This window comes from Egretta garzetta, unplaced genomic scaffold, assembly GCF_000687185.1.
Source record: "Egretta garzetta isolate BGI_Z169 unplaced genomic scaffold, ASM68718v1 scaffold325, whole genome shotgun sequence".
Lineage (NCBI taxonomy): Eukaryota > Metazoa > Chordata > Aves > Pelecaniformes > Ardeidae > Egretta > Egretta garzetta.
In genome coordinates, this window is record NW_009259833.1 from 1,514,073 (window position 1) to 1,528,582 (window position 14,510).

The window sequence follows — 14,510 nt, forward strand, 5'->3', positions numbered from 1 at the left end:
GGGCTGTCAGGCACTGGAAGGGGCTGCCCAGGGAAGGGGTCAAGTTGCCAGCCCTGGGGGGATTTAAAAGCCGGGCAGAGGTGGTGCTGAGGGCCGGGGTTTGGGGGTGGGATGGCAGGGGTAGGGGAATGGTTGGGCTTGGTGATTTTAAAGGGCTTTTCCAACATAAACGATTCTATGACTGCAGTCAGTTAGACTTCAGGTGGAGCCACCTCCTCAGAGATGCCTACATCAAAGCATTTTAATCTGTGAATGCTTCCATGGAGTGGCTCCATCTTAGCTGCAAAAGGCACCTGACACCTTTCTATCTTTTAAAACTTACCTTTGAGTCCTGCCTTCCCGAAGGTGCTGGAAGGATTTAGCTCAGTGAAATATGGAAGAAGGAATGAGTGTCCGAAAATCTGTAGGTCTCCTCCTCAGCAGCAACAACCTCTAAAAGTCAGTTTTAGCCTTCAGACTGAGGTTCACTTTGAGGAGAAACATGGGTGAAACGAGTGGCTTTTCCAAGCAGCCCCGCATATTTTCAGTCTTTTTGTCGCTTACTGTTGCCTGCTGAGATTTCTTGTTTTTTTTCCATCTCAAGGGAAGAATAAAGCAGTTATTTCCATCGTGTACTGCCATCCCGAGAGACACTTTGTGAAAGATACAGCTGGCTCCCTGGGTGAGGCATGGCCTCACAGCCCCCCCTGAGAGCATGGCGATAACAAGATCTGTTCTGGGGAAAGCTCAGTGGACTTTTCCTCTGCAGGGCTCTCGCAGGACCCCATGAAAGGTCCCTCAAACTGGAGTTCCCCAGAAACATGAGTGAGAAACCCAAGGTGTGCAGTGCAGCTCATCTCAGGTCATCACCAAGACCAACAGGCTAAGCCATCCCTTTGGGATCTGCCAGCTGTACTGCATCCCAGAGTTCATCTAAAAAATGATTTTTTAAAATCCTATTTAGCAAGCCTCGACTTCCCAGGATTTCAGCTTTGCCTGTTAACACCTCCCCCCTCTCTACCTACCTACCCACCTCCTAAGCTGGCATAAAGTCAAGAGCACAAACTTATCTTTGCTAACATTTGGACAGCCCTTGTAAGCCCCCATGACCCCAAGACCATAGGGTTGCACCCTGAGACCCTCTTGCCCTGAGATACCTTACAAATTCAGCCAGGAGCCGTCCCAAGGACTGCTCTCCAGCTGTGGTTTCACCCTTACAGATCTGCACTGTTCTGCAGGGTTTGTTAATCGTTCTCTTCTCACTTGCTGGTTAGCGGTTGCGGTGCCAGCATCCCACGTGCTGCAGAAAGCGCGGATGAAGCTCATCAGCAGGGAACAGTGCTTGGAGCGGATCCCACAGCTAGTGGAGAACGTGCTGTGTGCTGAGCTGGAGAGAGGAGAAAAAGGCACCTGCCAGGTAAAGTCAACAGGCTCCCGGATGGCCACGCTGCCATGGGGGCACAGAGACACTGGAGGAGAAGGTCCTTCACGTCAGGAATGAACATCAATCCTTCCCATGGCTTCCTGGGGTTGATAAAGCTTCTCTGCAGGAGGCCAGGCCAGGATGCCCAGGGGCCACGGAACTACCTGCAAAGGCATATTGGCCTTGGGACTCTTGGGGTTGGAAAGAAGTGGTGGTGCTGGAAATTAAACACCTTGTTGAGCAGATGGGCCTCTCCTTAACGCTCTCCCCCCTGCCCTGATTCCCTCCTTGCAGAGAGAGAAACAGGAGTTAAAAGGGGGGCAAGGGAAAAGGGTGGTTGCCAACAAGTCCCCTTGGATTGGAGGCAGTTTTGGATGGCTCTGGGCAGAGGAATTTGGACTTTTACCTCACAGCAGTTTAAAAACCCAGTGTTTGCTGTGGCCAAGCTGTGCAGTGGTGGGAGCAATGGAAGGAGAGGTCTGGTGTCCCTGCGAAGTGGGCTCAGCACAGCATGGGCTGCATCCTCCTCCTGCCTGGGGTCCCCTCAGCCCTGCCTGGGCAGTGCTGCTCTACTGCCAGGTTAAATACTGAAAGGAGACATGGAATTTTGTCAGGAGGGTCAAAGCAAAAGAATTGGATCAGAAATTGAGTCCAGGTATATTTAACTTGAATAGTCTAGAGAAAAGAACAGTCTAGAGAAAAGAAGGCTGCGGGGAGACCTGATTGCGGCCTTTCAGTACCTAAAGGGGGCCTATAGGAAAGAGGGGGAAAACCTTTTTAGTAGGGCCAGCTGTGTTAGGACAAGGGGTAATGGTTTTAAACTAAATCGGGGTAGGTTTAGGCTAGATATAAGGAAAAAATTCTTTACAATGAGGGTGGTAAACCACTGGAACAGGTTGCCCAGAGAGTGAGTGGAGGCCCCATCCCTGGAAACATTCAAGGCCAGGTTGGATGGGGCTCTGAGCAACCTGATCTAGTTGGCGGTGTCCCTGCTGACTGCAGGGGGGTTGGACTCGATGACCTCTAGTGGTCCCTTCCAACCCAAAACATTCTATGATTCTATGATTCTATGATTAGAAACCTTTCTCATGTGAGGTCTTGGCTCTGATACAGATGTCCTTTGATAAGATGGCAGGTTGGTCTGTGGCTGCCAGAACTAGCTGTTAGAAACCTTTCTCATGTGAGGTCTTGGGTCTGATACAAATGTCCTTTGATAAGGTGGCAGGTTGGTCTGTGGCTGCCAGAACTAGCTGCATCTTATTGCAATTAGTTAGTGACGTAGCATGATGGACTTCTGAAGCTAAATATTAGGGTTCAAGCAGTACTTGATATCAGGGACTGCTAAGGGGAGAGAGCTGACACAAACACCCAGATATGGGAAAACCTCGCTCAGAACTTGTGCCCTCAGAACATACTCTGTCCGCAGGATCGCTGTCCTGATGTCAAACAAAGTCTGAAAGCCAAAACCCACCTTTTCTTTCATAACATCCAACCTTCAACCCCTCCTCTGAGTGCCTGGTAGGGACTGAGCTCTCCCTGCAGCCTTCGTTTCAGGATTAAGGTCTCCGTCCTCTACTGGGCAAGGGTTTTCTTAGACGTGTGCATGTGTTTGCAAGGGGCAGATGGGCAGACACATGTATGTACAGCTTCATCCTGTAGGAATTATTCATTGAGGGAACTAAATCAACACGCAGGCCAGCAAGAGATCCCCTGCCCTTTAGGCAAAGGCAGCGGGTACAAGGATTGTGGACTGCAAAGCCATCACGATCTGGGCCCGTAGCTGGGCAGTGGAGGGGAAGCTTTGCCTTGCAGAATCATTTTTTGATTAGCTGGAGAGCATCTGCCTCTGAAACCATCCATCTCGTGACTTTCACCTCCATTAAATTCAATCAAAAAATTTAAAAAGAAAACTGCCACAGGATAACATTAACATGATTAAAGAATGCATTTCCCAGCCCAGCCTTAAGTTCTGCGGCTGAATTAGGCTGGTGAAACAGCAAGAGCACTTGCACCCAGCAAAATGAATCTCCTGTATTCAGAAAGCTGATGAGGGTGCTATTTTGATCTACAATAATGTTAGAGTCATCTGAGAAATGAAGTAGAAATGTAGGCTTTCCAAGCAGTGAAGTACACAATGATTGAGTGTGAGATAATGGCCATGAGCCAGCAACTGCCCACTTTTAGTGGAAGCTTGACCAGGCAGAAATGTCTTGCAACCTGGAATAACAAGAGCAAGACAAAACCATACCCTCAGCTGGAAGTGGGGCTCTTCAGGAGAGAAATGGGTGATATGACTTTTCATCAGAATTTGCTAACTTGCTGGAGGGGAAGCATTTTGCTGATGGATGGTTTGCTGGGAAGCACCGATTAAAGTCAGGTAGGGCACAGCCTCGCTAGGCCCGTTTGGAAATCTGGTGGCTTGCCCATGGTAGGCTGCCTGGTAATGAATTTGAAGGCCAGGCCCAAATCTGATGCTTGCTCTGCAACATGGACCACTGGACACCCAATTCATCTGCCCCGGGGAAGACAGCAACACACACTGTAGACAGTGCAATCTCTCTTGCACTACTCTTTGCCGTAAAGTTTATGGGGTTTGTGTCAAATAACAATGAGGCTAGATTTCAAAATGCCTTTACAAAGTCAGTGCTGTCAAGGAGGTAGAGCAATCCTGGGCACGGTTTTGGTCTGTACCAACCAGTTGTCTCCTGAATGGTTCCCAGACACAGCTCAAGTGTTTGCATGGGTCAGGAGCCACCCACAATAATCACTTTGGATCCTGGCACCCCAGTTTAGAGGCCAGGAAGGAACAGCAGCACAGGCAAGGCAGAGACCCCTGGCCAGGGAACAAGCTGGTGTAGATGCAGAAAGGCTCAGACATTTCACCAGCTGCCATCATACGACATACAGACATGACTAATTTGTGGATCACTGACCATATTCCTCTAATAACTCAAGGAGATTGAATAGCAGAGCTCCCGAGTATTTGTACTTTAAAAAAAAAAAATCCATTCACTTAAAAAGAAAAATCTATTGTATACCAATTCCCTAGCAGTTCTGCAGACAAATATAGATTGACTGTGAATTAACACTAACAGGATCTGTAATTGACTTATAGTTCTATTTAGTCATAAACATTAGCATTAATGGATGTTCATGGGGTACAAGTGCTAAAGAACAGACACTAGAGATGGCCTATGTGTTATTTTTTTTGTGTGCTACATTTCTTCCATGACCCCATGAACCACAATTGATGTCTAATTCCTTGCTTTCTTAAGCATCTTTTGTTGGGCTCTGATGCAATCGTAACTTGAACAATAATTAGAGTATAAGGGACTCACAAAGCAAATGCCTCTTCAGTGCCTTGCCTATCCAGACAAAATTCAGTAAATGGCCCAATTATATTTCAGAGAGTTTCTGCAAAGGAGGTCTGTGGGGGTAGCTCGGCACTGCGGTGATTAGGACAGAGTGTGTTCAGCTGAAAGCCACAGTTCACATACAGTTCAGGTCAACAGCAGATGAAGGGGCGCCCAGTCCCTGGCCTGACTTTCAGGAGAAGGAATCATTGTGTGGCCACAAACAAGCAGTGGGATGGTTCCAGTTTAGCTTCACCGTGCCCTACACCGTCCCTGGCATAGGGCTGATCTGAGCCATGGGCTGAAGGTATTGGTAATTCACAGAAACCCAGAATCCCAGAATGGCAGGGGTTGGAAAGGACCTTGGGAGATCATCCAGTGCCACCCCCCTGCTCAAGCAGGCTCACCCAGAGCAGGGGGCACAGGACAGCGTCCAGGCGGGGGTTGAAGATCTCCAGAGAAGGAGACTCCACAGCCCCCCTGGGCAGCCTGGGCCGGGGCTCTGTCACTTAAGTTAATTCCACCAACTGTAGCAGGAGGTGATCTTGGCCATCTCTGATAAATGTCTGAAATGACGTCAGGATGCATCTAGGGCTCTGGGGTTTAATTTCTTTGGTTCTGTGAAAAAGAAAGGACCTGTAACATGTCCTACCCACATACACAGTCAGCAGTTTGGAAAGGGCAAATGCCCTTTATAGCATCTGGGGTGCTCAGGGCTCTCACCCCACGTAGTCATAGTGATAGCAGTAGTTGTTGTAGAGCCCTGGGTGGGATTTAGCTGGCCAGACACAAATGTCTTTCCTATAGCCATCTGCTTCTACCAAATCATCTTTCCATCAATACGGAGAAAAAAAAGTGTTTCTGACATGTGATTCATTGAGACTGTTTTAACCATCTATTTTAAAATGAGATACACCCATGCACGAGTGCTTATCGTTCCCCATTAACTCATAGAAAAACCAAGGTGCCTACCTCATGGGGAGACACATGGCTCCAAGGCAGGACAGTTGACTACATCGAAGTCTCCAGTGCTGTCTTAGATATCCCAGGATATCCCCCTGGCATCCCACTGTTACTGAAGAAAGTCTGCAAATTAAAATTGGGGCCCTATAGGTAAATTATCACGGATGCAAGGAAAAGGTCACAAAGCAAGGAAGCCTGGTCAGCCCATCAGACTGTTCAAAATATCTGACTGGAGGTAGATAGAGGATGGTGTGATTGCAGTCTGTAGGGATGGAGAGTATCTGCATGAGGTCTGAGGTTATAGGCACTTCTGCCTGTCAGGTAAAGGTCTCCTAGGGGCCAGGAGCCAAAGCGAACCACATTTCAGTTCAAAGCTATTACTAGCTATACAAAATTCATACTATTGTACCTTGCCTTAATATTGAAGAGTGATCCACTCTCCATCCTTGAGGTGGATTTCCATCACTGAACTGCTGCTAACGTGATGGAGCGGGTTTTTTCCCAAAGGGATGGAACGGTTTAAGTAGGAAGGTATCCTGGGAAGCCTCAGAACAAAGCAATAGAAAGGTTTTTCTGCATTTTCAGTCTCTTAAATTTGCTTCTGAAGCGTGCTTTGATGTGCAGCTCGTAAGAATTCGAACACTTTTCCTGTGTCCCATGGTTTTATAAGGCTTTCATCGTTTGATCATTTTATGATATGGGCAGACAAGTGAACACATTCAGGCTGTGGTGGCTTAATTCTTTCATCCATCAAAAATTCCTTCCTATTGCAAGGACCTGGGATGTTGATGATGTCGTGTACCTCTTCTGCTTTCTTCCTCCGTGTTGTAGCTTTTGGTCCCTCAAACTGAAGCTGTTTGGTTTGCAGCAAGGGGGTCCAGCATGACTTTGTGTGCCTGGTGAGTGAAGCTGTGGGGAGCAGAACATCTCTGGATCCAGCTGAACACAAAAACCTACTTTGTGCTTGTCCTCGGAGTGGGGGAATGAGCGTGATGACTCAGAGGAGCCGCTTCTCATTCAATTACAGTGAGTCAACACGGCTTTAAGGGAAAGTCATGACTCACAGGCGGATTTAAATTCTTTGAAGGAGTTGACAAGCATGTGGCAGAGGGTGATCCAGCTGATATAACACGCTGAGATTTCCAAAACTCTTTTAATGAGATTTCTCACCAAAGGCTCATGGAGAAACTGAACTGTCATGAAGTAGAAGGGCTTCGGTCTGAAAGGGAGGCAACATGGAGGAAGGATTTGATGGGAGAAAGGGCTCACAAGGGGGGTTGTGTTGGCATCTGTGCAAGGAATGGTGATGTTCCAGGAGGGCGAATGCTGAGATGGGCAAGCTGGCCGATGCCACAGCATTATTCAGAGTGGTCAAAATTAAAACTGACTGTGCAGAGGTGCCACAGGATCTCATTATTCTGAGTGACTGGAGGTTAAAACAGCAGCTGCAGTTCACTGTTGATAAAGGAAGAGTAATGAATATAGGGAGAAGCAACTCCAGCCGTACGTATGCAATAATAGGCTCTAAATTCGCTATTACCATGTAAGAAGATCTTGGAGTAACTGTGGATAGTCCTTCAAAAACATCAGCATGAGGTTCTGTGGAGGTCAAAAAGGCAAGGAGAGCATTATGAATTATTAGGAAAGGAACAGGTAGCAAAGCAAATGCGTGTTATGCCAGGGCACTAATCTTGAGAGCCTACGCCTTGTGTGCTGTGTGCGATCCCCGTCCACCTCGTCTGAGAAAGGAGTAGTAGTTTTAGAAACGGAGAAGAGTGGAGTTGCAAGGATGAACAGGGACACAGAATGGCTTCTGGTGGAGAGGGGAATAAAAGAGCAGGGCTCTGAGGCTTGTAAAAGAGATGTCTGCCGGGGATAAACCACAGATGTCCAAAGTGATGAGCAACAAGGAGAAGACAGTCAAGAGCTGTCCTCTTGTCACTACTGTTCAAAACACATGAAGGAGGGGGTGTCAGATGGCCATATCAGGCAGCAGATTTAAAACAAAGAGAAGGAAGTGGTTTTTTCATCCAACAGATAATTAAACTATGGAAGTCACTGACCAGGATGTTGTGGGTATTTATCCTAAGGGATAAATGGATTCAAAAAGCAATTAGATAACTTCCTGGATGAAGATCTCTCTAAAGCTATTAATGACTCTGATGTAAATACAGCTCTGTAAATACAACTCTGTAAATACTTGCCCTGTTTCTCATGCTCCTTCCCTGAGCACTTGCTACAGCTGACTGGCAGAGACAGGAGTCTGGGCCACACGGGCCTTTGGCCAGATGCATTATAACCACCTTTAAGTCCGTGCCACCATAGTTGCTAATGGACCCTGCTGACACCTGTGTGGATGGAGTAGAGCGGTCTTGTTCTCCCATTTTCCAGAAAGGGGATGGAGAGACAGAGTAGCTGAAGGGTCTCACCTGAGAGACGAATAAGATGGACACTCCCTTTTCACAAGGAGTCCCATGGAGAGGACAAGGGGGAATGGACACAACTTGCTCTTGGGGAGATTCCAATTGGACATGAGAGGGAAATTTTTCACCATGAGAACAGTCAGCCATTGGAATAATCTCCCCAGAGGAGGGGTTGACTCCACCTCATTGGACACTTGCAAGATGCAGCTGGACAGGGTGCTGGGCCATCTTGTCTAGGCTGTGCTCTTGCCTGGAAAGGTTGGACCAGATGATCCTTGAGGTCCCTTCCAACCTGGGATTCTACAATTCTATGATTCTGTGATCTCTAAGGGATCCCATGAAAGGAGTCCAGGTGCCCTATGTTACCTGGTTCATTTTTGGTACCTGCATGCTAAAAATGGCCATAGCCTCCTTCCTTCCACCTTTCTCTGGAGACAGCTTGTTTGCAGTGAAATAACTGAAGAGATCATCTGTTTGCAAAAGCCTTTACGTTCTGCAGCCGGGGCAGCTCTAATGGCAAGTGTTGTTATTCTCATGCTGATTGTCTCCAATTTACACAGGGCTTACCAACATGAAAATGAACCCAGCAATGACTTGCAGGGACTGTGTATCCACCTAATGAGTATCAGATGGGTTGTTCTCCCTCCCCCAGAGTTTCTCCCACCTAAGAAGATTTATGTGGCTGAACGTGTTTGTTCTGATCAATTACCATGTTGCAGACACGAATACAAATGCAAAGGGAAGAAGATTACGCTCGCGATCCAAAGCCCACTAAAGTCAGCAGAAAGGCTCCTGATGTTCACAAACAGGCTTTGGCCACGGTGAAAAGGATGAAACTTTTGATCAGCTTCAGTGAACAAAGCACCTTGTTAGTCAGGGACAGTTTTTATATAAGCCCGAACCATTTATCAGCGAATATATCATTGCTCTCACCTCTCCTAATGGGAGGATTAACATGCAGTTGTGGAAGGCATGAATTCAGCACTGGATCTGGTTTGATGTGATTGCTTTTCACGCATCTTCTAGTTGACAAGAAGCATGCAACAGAGCCAAAGACATTATTTTTAGGGGTTTTGCTGTCCAGAAACTCAGACTGAAGGAGCAGGTATCTGGTGTGTGTTGCTGACCAGAAGTATTTCACCACCAGGATACAGGGGGCTGAAATCAGCTTTTAATAAGTTCTTCAATCTTCAGGGTCGCTAAGCTGAGCATTCATTAAATTAGTGCTACTGGAAACATCACAGAGCTGAGATAATTGTACCGGTGCTCAAAACTCTGCTCCTCCCACACCCTCTCCTACAGAAGGATGGAAAACCTTGGGCCAACGTTTTTGAGAGCTTAAGGTGGATACAGGGATATTCAGGAGTGTCGAAGAACTGAGTTTATTTTCTTTATCTTTACCCCTATAAAAACCAGGCTACTGCTCCATCTGGGCTCCTGCTATAATTACGTGAGCGAGCTTATCACGTGAAGAGGATGATTTAGCCCACTTCATGACAAAATCATCAAGTCAAATAGCTGAAGTTAAGAGAAATGGCATGTTAGAAGTTGTACCCATGAAGCAGACAGGCTCAGCTCATGTGGAAAGGCATCTGAAGCAGAATTTGGGTCTCAGGGCTTGTGGATTAGAGGAATGGTTTTGCAGCGGGTGCCTGGGTTTTTACAGCGCTGCCTAACTCCCTCTCTGCTCAGGTTTTAAATCACTTTCCGCAGCTGACGGCCCCTCGAGCCCTGCCGACAGCTCTCCTTTTCCTCACCAACCAGGCAGGGAACAAACCGAACGTGGTTAAAGAGGCAAATGGGGAAAAGCAGATCTGATTTGAAAGGAAAACCGCGTGATCTGTAGTTTGAATAGGGACTCCTGGCTCTGCCGTTGCCTCGTGCAAATCGCATCCCCTTTTCTGCTGCAGTTTTCTCAGCTATAAAATACGATAAGACTTTTCCCCCCGAGGATAGTCACAAGGTATCAGGAATTAACTGGTATTAAAGCGCCCTGGGAGAACGGTCCTTTGCAAGCGTGAGCAGCCTCCAGATTGGACACTCTGAAACCGATCTGCCCCGATGGCGTGCAGGGGCTCTACCAGTGCTAAACACCTCCTGTACTGGGAAAAGCCAGCACAAGGCATCACGACATATCACCGGTGAGGGATCGTCAGCCGTTGCTGCGTCACTGGCTTGCGAACGGCTCCCACTCTCGACTTCATTTATTATCTTTGTGTAGGAGGCTCCAAGTGCCTTCCTTTCACTACCAGGATAATATGTTTGGCCTGTTCCTGCCCTGGGGGAATTAGCAGTAAAATTCCCAGTAATTTAATTGTGCGTACAGCCTAGACATTCATTCATTCAAACAGGATGCCATCGCCAAGGACACCGATAGCACATGGATCCAAGGTCACCGCAAGGTCACTTGCACGATTCATGCAAATTCTTGGCTGAAACGGGGTCGGGAAATGTCTTTAGATCCTGCATCTGAAGAGGGTCCAGCAGCACTGGCTGGGATGCAGGCACGTAGCTACAGTAACACCATTTTAGTGCCAATAGTATTGATTTTACAGTTGAACTCGATGGTCTTCAATGCCTTTTCCAAACTAAATGATTCTGTGATTCTGTGGTTGCTGAAGCAACATTTGCTCTGTATATATCTTCATTTTCCCCTCTTGTATGCATGTGGAACCAAAAAGAAAAAAAGAAAAAAAATTAGGAAGATAGATAAACATATTATGGGTCTGGACCCTCCATCAAATGAGGTGAGTAGGAATTCAGCCATGAACTTTAGCAGGTGCTGACGAGTTGCACAGGGGACTACAGCCGTTTCCTTACTCATTAATTAATGCGTTAGCTCAGGGTAGCTGCTGGCGGAAGGGGCTTCATACATTAATGAGAAAGACATCTCTCAAAGTAGCGTATGAAGAGGGAAGGGCGACGTTTCCCAGGAAAGCTGGCTGTCTCAGGAAACGGGTTTGTATTGAATTTCTTATTTGCCACATGAAGAACTGGAGATAGGGTAGAAGAAAAGATTCAAACCCACCGTGGAAGGAAGCTCTCATTCGGAGCAGGGGCCGCACAGCACTGGAGATGCACATTGCGGTCAGAAAGGTGCGGTACCGGGCTGGGTGCATTTTCTGCTGGTACCTCTTCTCCCTAGCGTTGTTCTCAGAGGTTGCACACAGAGGTCATAGGGGCAACTAGATGTGCTCTTGGCGTTCAGGCGACAGCAGCCAACAGGAGGACCTTCCTCTTTGCAGAGGGGCTGCCGCATGCGTTTAGAGGCTTGCGCACACTGGGTGAGTGACGGTTGCCCTTGCAGTAGCAGGCAAGTTTTCGGTAAAATTACTGTGGTTGCAAGAAGGATTTGTCAGGGTTAGTGTTCATCTCCTGTCCAATTTCTGGAAGCTAGCCCCCAAAATTAACAGTGGCAGGTACCTGGCACTTACACACACCGGTTTTGCTGAGAAGTCAAGGACTGAATAAGCAGTCACAGCAAATGTCCCTTTTCACTCTCAGACATTGTCTCTTGGTGACAGGACTCAGGTGTCCTTCTGGGGCCACGGGAGCATGTGGAAAAGGCTGAGAAGGACAGGGCATTGCATGGAGCCAGAGCTTGCAACTGATCTCCTCCTCTTACCTTCTGTGTCTATTTATTCTGCAGGGATTTCAGGGCTGAGCTGTGAAATTTTGAGTCCAAGATTTCTTTGTTCTCCCAAATCTTCACCACCTTGGGATAGAGTTTGATTTCCCCGATCAGTCTGCAATGAGAGACCTGAGGTTTGATCCTGCTATAACACCCTCCTTATGCCGTAGGTGGACAGCGGGGGACCTCTGGTTTGCAGCTACTGGAACACCATGAAGTGGTTTCAGGTCGGCATCGTCAGCTGGGGACAAGATTGTGCAGAAAAGCCAAACCATGAGATCTTCATATCTGTTTACAACTACCGTGGCTGGATCGAGACCGAGACAGCCATAAGGGGGAAACCTTTCTTCATTGAAGGCATGGATAATGACGCCAATGCTGGGGTGGTTCTTTCCAGGGCTGAGACACAGCTGGTGTTTCTTCAGTATTGTCTCCTTTTATTTATCTCTTTAATAGCAACTAGGTTACTCTAGAGAAGATTTTTCAAAACATAATAAAAGTCAGAACTACTGTCTCGTTCTTCTGCTGCTGACCCATACGGTTGTGTCGACCTGCTCCATCTCACCGATGTGGACACAGATGCCAAAATGAGATGCCACAGTGAGACAGGGAAGTGATGGAGGGGATGTAGAGATGAAATTAGAGAGCCGGGACACAGACAAGAGAGGCCATAATCCTCTGAAAACCACAAGTTTTCCACATTGGTGGGTCACATCCAGCCCAGTTATTTGCTAAGCTCAGATGCAAAGTCAAGATGTGGCTGAAGAGAACTGAGCTATCCCTAAAACGTGGGCTACAGAAGTCCTTTGGCTTGGTAATTAGCCAAAATTAAACCCTTGCAAGTAAATGGTAAATCAAAAGCAAACAGCATTTTTTTTTCTCCATTAGATGCCTTTTACATGCATTGCTGAGAGGTCCACATCCCAGCCTGAGCTGGGACTGAGCTGATCCTTCATGCAATGCATGGGCCTTCACTGCTTCTCCAGCAACAAAATGCGTTCTGGTCTTCACAAGGAGGTTGCTGTTCTTGGAAGCGATGGGGAAGGAGGCAAGCAGCAAGGTCTCCTTCATGTCCCACCTTCGCAACAACATAAAAGCACCTATAATTTGCGGCAATGATAAAACTCAGTGAATGTGCAATGGGACAGAACCTCACAAATTGGTTTTAATTACCTTGATATTTTCTGGCTAGCTGGTGGAGAAGCCTTGTAAATGAGAATTAATTCATCTACCTTAAGCTAATGCAAACCCATCTTGGCATAAAAGTCAGACTTTATTTTCTGTGTTATCTGAGCAGAAAATAATGCTTAATTATTATTAGTTCTGAGTAATGCTTATGAAAATTGCTCCACATTAATTTCACATGGCTGACTGGCTAATGGATGCATAAGGGTCTTGTAACCCTTTGCAAAAAGACTAATAAAAGCTAAAAACAAGGGGAATATATTACTTTAGCAGCTATTAGGAGTAGACAGTGTCTTCTGGCATTAATACCTATATTTATTTTCCTTTCTATTAATAATATATCAACAGCTTCTAGAAGCCGTGGCAGGGGCTGGACATTAGGAAATATTTCCTAATGCTGCAATCTATTGAGCTACAGAATTGTTTCCCCCAAAGGAAATGAGAGATGTCCTCCTGCTTGAATTATTTTAATGTAGGGATTGTATAAAGCACTCTCATCTGCAGCACATGGCATAGAAAAAGCCTGCGCTTACAGGGAACTGCAAAAGGACCCAGTAGGTCTTTTTCCATCAGTAGCGTTTGCAAACTGATAATGGTCTGTGTTAAATGAAGGCGATGCTACTTAGTGGTTACAGCAGGGCACTGCCGCCACGGGGTTTGATCCGTTCTGCTGCTCATTTACCCAATGGCCTTGGGGAAAGAAAGTTTGTGCCTCGTGCCTCAGTTTCCCTGTTTGTAAACTGAGATAAAGTGGTTCGCTTTGCTCTATGGAAACATCAGTTCTGCAAAGTAAGACCAGCTACGTGGCTGCAAAGTAAGAAAGAGTAAAGAGACTTTTTACTCCTTGTTCAAAACATCATGGAGTTCATTAAAGCGCATTCATCTTTGCTGCTTCATAACACCGTTCAATAATTAGGGTGAGCAAGGAAACGCTTGTTTAAAATTTCTATGCTGTGAGTAGGTCTGATGAAACACATTGATGCCGTATTTTGTTTCAAAGGTGTTTGTGTTTTGAGAGAGCGCGTCACTTCTGGTTACGGATTTGATGGGAATGTGTTGGAGTCACACAAAGTCAAAAATGCAATATATCGGCTTGCTCATTAACATTTCAATGCAACCCATTAGCTTTTTAAGCTTTACAACACTGGTGTACTATGTTTCTTATGTTCTTGCATTCCATTTTTGTGGGTTTAGATTATCGAAGTGAAAAGTTTCCAAACTGAACTACCTCGAGTTTTATGCCTCAAGCTATATTTTGGGATGTTTGCTTTTTGTCTTAATTTGCAGCTCATTTCTTATTGCCCCTTCCCTCTTTCCAGATACCTCTTCCTCATGTCCAGTCAGCCCAATGGAGAGCATCAAGCAGTCTGGGCAAAAGAAATATGGTTATTGCAATATCCTTTGCTCAGTGAGCAAAACTGGACAAGGTAAAAGAAGAGGTTGCTGCATGGAGCATGGTGATACAAGGCAATGCACCAGAATACAGATGTTGTTCTCAGCACTACACGTGTAGCAGCAAATACCAGAAGAGAAGCAGGCTCTGGAAATACTTA

The 14,510-nt window shown here is 46.5% G+C and overlaps 1 protein-coding gene across 1 annotated transcript in view; it reads left to right on the forward strand.

The window, feature by feature from the left end:
* PRSS55 (serine protease 55) overlaps positions 1 to 12,245 on the forward strand; it is a 16,363-nt gene extending 4,118 nt beyond the window's left edge. Inside the window, exons 4-5 of the mRNA XM_035895408.1 lie at positions 1,254 to 1,396; positions 11,943 to 12,245. Of these exons, the coding sequence (XP_035751301.1) occupies positions 1,254 to 1,396; positions 11,943 to 12,245 (446 nt within the window). The remainder of the gene's footprint in view (positions 1 to 1,253; positions 1,397 to 11,942) is intronic.
* The last annotated feature ends 2,265 nt before the right edge of the window (positions 12,246 to 14,510 follow it).